This window comes from Gadus chalcogrammus, chromosome 11 (assembly GCF_026213295.1).
Source record: "Gadus chalcogrammus isolate NIFS_2021 chromosome 11, NIFS_Gcha_1.0, whole genome shotgun sequence".
In the NCBI taxonomy this organism is placed as follows: Eukaryota; Metazoa; Chordata; class Actinopteri; order Gadiformes; family Gadidae; genus Gadus; species Gadus chalcogrammus.
This window is the reverse complement of record NC_079422.1, coordinates 27,718,011-27,725,113: the sequence shown is the minus strand read 5'-3', so window position 1 is coordinate 27,725,113 and position 7,103 is coordinate 27,718,011. Positions and strand designations below refer to the sequence as shown.

General features: G+C 47.2%; 1 protein-coding gene across 1 annotated transcript in view; it reads right to left on the bottom strand.

The window, feature by feature from the left end:
- Positions 1–3,034, bottom strand: part of LOC130392400 (protein-lysine 6-oxidase) — a 6,406-nt gene extending 3,372 nt beyond the window's left edge. Inside the window, exons 1-2 of the mRNA XM_056602880.1 lie at positions 2,515–3,034; positions 417–525 (exon numbers count right to left, since the gene is read on the bottom strand). Coding sequence (XP_056458855.1) covers positions 417–525; positions 2,515–3,034 — 629 coding nt within the window. The remainder of the gene's footprint in view (positions 1–416; positions 526–2,514) is intronic.
- Positions 3,035–7,103: the final 4,069 nt, after the last annotated feature.

Genomic DNA, 7,103 nt, shown 5'->3' with positions numbered 1-7,103 from the left:
AATACCATTAAATTAGATTAGATTAAAATAAATTCCATTAGATTAGATAGAAATGCATCAGATTTGATTTAAAAACGTTACATTCCACCAGACTCCATTATACTAAATAAGATTAGAATAGGTTAGATCTGATTTAATCATTATATAATAAATTAGATTACATAAAACAAGTTATTTTAGATTAGGCTTAATGCAGAATTCCACACTGTGAAATTACAACTAATTACATTAGTTTAGATTGATTTACATTATTTTACCCCCTGACTTCCTGTACAGGATTCCCTGACTTCCTGTGGAGGACTCCCTGACTTCCTGTACAGGACTCCCTGACTTCCTGTACAGGACCCCCTCACTTCCTGTGGCGGACCCCCTGACTTCCTGTTGAGGACCCCCTGACTTCCTGCCCCCGGTCAGACCTGGCGAGGCAGCTCTCCTCCGCGGCGCAGCGGAGGCTGTAGACGGGCAGCCTCTGGATGTAGCTGGAGGCCTGGATGAGGTAGGGGTCAGGGACCAGGTCAGGGAGCCCTAGAGGAGTAGAGGTCAGAGGTCAGGGAGCCCTACGGGAGTAGAGGTCAGGGAGCCCTAGAGGAGTAGAGTTCAGAGGTCAGGGAGCCCTACGGGAGTAGAGGTCAGAGGTCAGGGAGCCCTAGAGGTCAGAGGTCAGGGAGCCCTACGGGAGTAGAGGTCAGAGGTCAGGAAGCCCTAGAGGAGTAGAGGTCAGAGGTCAGGGACCAGGTCAGGGAGCCCAAGAGGAGTAGAGGTCAGAGGTCAGGAAGCCCTAGAGGAGTAGAGGTCAGAGGTCAGGGAGCCCTAGAGGAGTAGAGGTCAGAGGTCAGGAAGCCCTAGAGGAGTAGAGGTCAGAGTTCAGGGAGCCCTAGAGGAGTAGAGGTCAGGGAGCCCTAGGGGAGTAGAGGTCAGAGGTCAGGGTCCAGGTCAGGAAGCCCTAGAGGAGTAGAGGTTAGAGGTCAGGGAGCCCTAGAGGAGTAGAGATCAGAGGTCAGGGACCAGGTCAGGAAGCCCTAGAGGAGTAGAGGTCAGAGGTCAGGGAGCCCTACGGGAGTAGAGGTCAGAGGTCAGGAAGCCCTAGAGGAGTAGAGGTCTGAGGTCAGGGACCAGGTCAGGGAGCCCTAGAGGAGTAGAGGTCAGAGGTCAGGGACCAGGTCAGGGAGCCCTAGAGGAGTAGAGGTCAGAGGTCAGGAAGCCCTAGAGGAGTAGAGGTCAGAGGTCAGGGACCAGGTCAGGGAGCCCTAGAGGAGTAGAGGTCAGAGGTCAGGAAGCCCTAGAGGAGTAGAGGTCAGAGGTCAGGGACCAGGTCAGGGAGCCCTAGAGGAGTAGAGGTCAGAGGTCAGGGCCCAGGTCAGGGAGCCCTAGAGGAGTAGAGGTCAGGGAGCCCTAGAGGAGTAGAGGTCAGAGGTCAGGGAGCTCTAGGGGAGTAGAGGTCAGAGGTCAGGGACCAGGTCAGCAAGCCCTAGAGGAGTAGAGGTCAGAGATCAGAGGTCAGGGAGCCCTACGGGAGTAGAGGTCAGGGGTCAGGGTGGCCTAGAGGGATAGTTTACTAGTGTTATTCTTACCGTGTTGTTAGTAAGTAGTGTTAACTAGTGTTAGTCTTACAGTGTTGGTGTTAACTAGTGGTAACTAGTGTTAGTCTTACCGTGTTGTTAGTAAGTAGTGTTAACTAGTGTAAGTCTTACCGTGTTGGTGTAGCTAGTGTTAACTAGTTTAGTCTTACCGTGTTGGTGTTAACTAGTGGTAACTAGTGTTAGTCTTACCGTGTTGTTAGTAAGTAGTGTTAACTAGTGTTAGTCTTACCATGTTGGTGTTAACTAGTGGTAACTAGTGTTAGTCTTACCATGTTTTTAGTAAGTAGTGTTAACTAGTGTTAGTCTTACTGTGTTGGTGTTAACTGGTGGTAACTAGCGTTAGTCTTACCGTGTTGTTAGTAAGTAGGGTTAACTAGTGTTAGTCTTAACATGTTGGTGTTAACTAGTGGTAACTTGTGTTAGTCTTACCATGTTGTTAGTAAGTAGTGTTAACTAGTGTTTGTCTTACCGTGTTGGTGTTAACTAGTGGTAACTAGTGTTAGTCTTACCGTGTTGTTAGTAAGTAGTGTTAACTACAGTTTTTCTTACCGTGTTGGTGTTAACTAGTGTTGGCCTTACCGTGTTGGCGTTGACTAGTGTTAAGTAGTGTTTGTCTTCGAGTTGGTGTTAACTAGTGTTAGTCTTACCGTGTTGGTGTTATGTTAACTAGTGATAAATAGTGTGAGTCTTACCGTGTTGGTGGTAACTAGTGTTAGTCTTACCGTGTTGGTGGTAATTAATGTTAGTCTTAGTGGTAACTAGTGTTAGTCTTACCGTGATGGTGATCAGTATAGTGTTCTAGTGTGAGTCTTACCGCGTTGGTGTTAACTAGCGTTAAATAGTGTTAGTCTTACCGTGTTGGTGGTAAGTAGTGTTTAATAGTGTTAGTCTTACCGTGTTGGTGGTAACTAGTGTTAACTAGTCCTAGTCTTACCGTGTTGGTGGTAGCGGGTGCCGTACCCGGGTCTCCATCGGGTTCCGGGCCGGTAGTAGGAGTTGTAGTAGTTATAGTAGGGGTGGTAGTTTGCCGCTTTGTACGGATTGTTGTAAGGGTCGTCCCCGACCATCCCGTCCACCGGCCGCACCGGGACCGGCTCTCCGGTGCTCTCTGTTCCACTAGGCCGGTTTTGACGCGCGGCGCGTAATTGCGCAGAGCTGCTGACCGCGGGAACCCGAGGTGCGGCGGGCGGCCCGGAGGACTGCGTCTCGTTGCTGAGGAACACCAGGTCATCCCGCCACGGGCCGGAGCCGGGAGGACGCCGCCCAGATGGTCGGTACTGAGAACCGTGACTCAGGATCCGGTGAACCTGTCCGTTATGGCGCCAAGTCAATCCCCGCTGCGGCGCACCTGCAGCCCGCGATCCATCCTGACCCGCGCCGGGGTCCAGAGCCGCGCGAAGGAAACACAAGCGCGTCACCAGCCAAGGGAGCGCGCGGAGGGAGAACTCCTTCATGGTCGAGAATGAGTCGGTCACTGGAAAGAAGAACCAGTTTGTCGATGGAGAGAAGAACCAATGGAGAGAAGAACCAATCGGCCAATGGAGAGAAGAATGACTGAGAAGAACCTCTACCTGAAGGACGGAGGGGGCTGAGGGGGCGTCACCGGCGCCACGCGCTGAGGTGCTGGGGGCGTTACCACCACCAGGGGGGTGGCGGTAGAATATAATGTGTAGTATTGATGTATCGTGTATGTATCATTGAATCGCCTAGAAATTAAAAGAGGTTGCGAATGAGAGACAGTTTCTCAGTTTTGAATCCCTACATATCCGTGTGTGTAGCTAATAGCTCCGGTAACCCCCCCGGTGGTCAGCGCTAACCCCAACCCACAGAACTGGACCCAACCCTCACACTGCTGCACTTTACCCCTAATTAGCAGTACAAAATATCATGTATAATATACAGCTAAATAAAGCCCTTTCAGGTGAGGATAAAGCCTCTATGTTCTATAAAACATAAACACTTCTAATGCTGTGATACACTTTGTATTCCGCATGTCGTTCAGATAGCTCCATTAAGCTCTTCTACTGAGTCACACATGGAGTAGAACCCTGCAGTGTTATTGCCTTGCTCTACAGATTGAGTCCCAGGGAGTAGGACCCTGTTCTTCAAAGGCCTGCTAATGATTTCCGTCTGCTGTCGGTTCTCGTTAAAAGGGTCCATTGAGTCCAAAGGTCACAGAACAAAGATCTTATTTTACAGAATGGTTTGGGATTTAAATGTTATAGCATTTCTAATGGTTTCAGCATTTAAGAACACCAACTGAAGCCACCAATAATTAATACCAACGGTTTATCCAGCCAACCAGAAAATCTGGTAGACTCACAGCATACATGTCGTATTGTCCACAAAATGTTGACACCTTCCCAAACGTTCCTTTCATTGGTGAGGCGGCAGAGTTGAGCTAAGTTTGGTTTAGGTGGGAGCATGTCGAGGCAGCTGTAGAGTATGGGGGAGCTAGGTAGAGGCTTGTAGGACAGGTTAAGAGGTTAAGTGAGCTAGTGTAGGGGGTTAAGTACGATAGGTTTAGAGGTTTAAGTGAGCTAGGTTTAGGTGAGCTGACTTCAGATGGTTTAAGTACGATAGGTTGGAGGTTTAAGTACGATAGGTTTGGAGGTTTAAGTACGATAGGTTGGAGGTTTAAGTACGATAGGTTTGGAGGTTTAAGTACGATAGGTTGGAGGTTTAAGTACGATAGGTTGGAGGTTTAAGTACGATAGGTTTGGAGGTTTAAGTACGATAGGTTGGAGGTTTAAGTACGATAGGTTGGAGGTTTAAGTACGATAGGTTGGAGGTTTAAGTACGATAGGTTGGAGGTTTAAGTACGATAGGTTGGAGGTTTAAGTACGATAGGTTGGAGGTTTAAGTACAATAGGTTTGGAGGTTTAAGTACGATATGGTTGGAGGTTTAAGTACGATAGGTTGGAGGTTTAAGTACGATAGGTTGGAGGTTTAAGTACGATAGGTTGGAGGTTTAAGTACGATAGGTTGGAGGTTTAAGTACGATAGGTTGGAGGTTTAAGTACGATAGGTTGGAGGTTTAAGTACGATAGGTTGGAGGTTTAAGTACGATAGGTTGGAGGTTTAAGTACGATAGGTTGGAGGTTTAAGTACGATAGGTTGGAGGTTTAAGTACGATAGGTTGGAGGTTTAAGTACGATAGGTTTGGAGGTTTAAGTGAGTTGATGCGTGTAGGGCAGAGGGTGCTGGCTCTGAAGGCGGTTCTTTGATCCAGCTGTTTAATTAGACGTGTTTCCATAGGATGTTTAAAAGCAGACTTCTCACGAACGTCAGGCCGCTAACGCGATGCAGACCGCTGGGCTAGTGGTAGCTGCGGCAGGTACCCCCCCCACACACACACACACACACACACACACACACACACACACACACACACACACACACACACACACACACACACACACACACACACACACACACACACACACACAAACACACAAGGCGACCGAGCTGAACAAAGGCCTGTTTTATAACATTGTTTTTATAACATCGGTATAAAGATCAAAGAGGGGCCTTTATCGCCATCGCCCCCCTGGTCGGCCATCTTGTTTCCAATGAGAAGCAGCCCCTGCTGACGGCGCAAAGGAATGAACTGACGGAAACATCACCTTCCTGTGTGTGTGTGTGTGTGTGCGTGTGTGTGTGTGTGTGTGTGTGTGTGTGTGTGTGTGTGTGTGTGTGTGTGTGTGTGTGTGTGTGTGTGTGTGTGTGTGTGTGTGTGTGTGTGTGTGTGTGTGTGTGTGTGTGTGTGTGTGTGTTTAGACAGTCAGACAGGTAGGCTGGTTTGAAACCAGTTCAGTTCTCCTTGTAAGGTCTGCTGACATAAAATATATATGGGAGGGAGCTGGTTTAGCGTTTTTTAGGCCTGGTTTGGCCTGCTTACCCAGCCAGTCTTAGGCCTGGTTTGGCCTGCTTACCCAGCCAGTCTTAGGCCTGGTTTGGCCTGCTTACCCAGCCAGTCTTAGGCCTGGTGTGGCCTGCTTACCCAGCCAGTCTTAGGCCTGGTGTGGCCTGCTTACCCAGCCAGTCTTAGGTCTGGTGTGGCCTGCTTACCCAGCCAGTCTTAGGCCTGGTGTGGCCTGCTTACCCAGCCAGTCTTAGGCCTGGTGTGGCCTGCTTACCCAGCCAGTCTTAGGCCTGGTTTGGCCTGCTTACCCAGCCAGTCTTAGGCCTGGTTTGGCCTGCTTACCCAGCCAGTCTTAGGCCTGGTTTGGCCTGCTTACCCAGCCAGTCTTAGGCCTGGTTTGGCCTGCTTACGTAGACCCGCAGGTAGCTTGGGTCTCTTTGCATTCACACTGTGGAAGCCTGGATCCAGTTGTTGGTATGAGCCAGGTTATCATTACAGAGAAGACGAACATTCAAACATATAGCCAGTAAATCACGAAATGTTACACTCTGTCCAGTCAAGTATAGAAAATCACTGCTCCTTCCCATGACCACACTTAATAAACGTGTTCTTAACAGCCTACTGTTTATAAATTAATTATTGTAAATTACCGCGTTCTAACTGATGGCCTTCTGCTGCCCCCTGGTTTCACAGGCGAGAACTGCATCTTCTGGCGCATTACACGTTGGGACAAAGAGAAAAGTTAAAGGTTTCTTTAAGTAAAGGGTTACTGTGTTATTTTTTGATGCAGGTTTTTGTTTATTAGAAGAAAAACATAAAAAGTTATACAAATAGATAGAAATTGGTCGGCATAATTTTAGTTTCAAAGCATAGTTTTGTGCTAAAATAAAAGAGCGTTCTGGCTAGCCTACAAATAGCAAATAAAGGAGAGAAACAACAGAAATAAACAGAAAACAATAAGAATCCCAAATAAGAATATAACACAATTATGGTTGTATTATTGCTATAATTTCTTATTGATTAAACAATTATTAATAACAGTTATCACACAAAATCCCCATTCACAGACAAATTGGCCATTTAAACTTGTTTGTGTTTGAAATTGACCCAGGACCAAATAGACGACTTTCTAGTGCCCCTTTGGCTCCTCCACAGGTGTCACCTTTAAACAGCTCCCCAGCCACAAGGAATATCACCAATATCTCAACTCTCTACTCACTCTCACACACAGCTAGAAATCAGGAAAACTCAACACCACTGAATTACAACAAATCTTTGGTCTCTGTTCGGTTTTCGTGACATTGTCAGACCACTTTGGAGCCAAAAATTATTTGAAAGAAAAATAATAAACTGTTTGTAATAAACAACATGATAACAACGTCTCAAAAAGGGGTCTCGTGATTCAATATCTGGTCCTCATCCACCTGTCATGTTTTACATCCAACATCCTGACTGTTGCCCTGGCGATAAGCGTGGGAACAACAGGGAAACTGTTGCCCTGGCGATTAGGCTTACGTCCTACATGATAAACGGCAGTTAGGTTAAGGTCTTCTGAAAACAGGTCAGCCCTCTTAACAGATATAATCTTTCATGATAAAGTAAGAGTAAAACTAAAGCAAGGTAAAGCTACAATTACATAAACCTAAAGTTAAGATGGG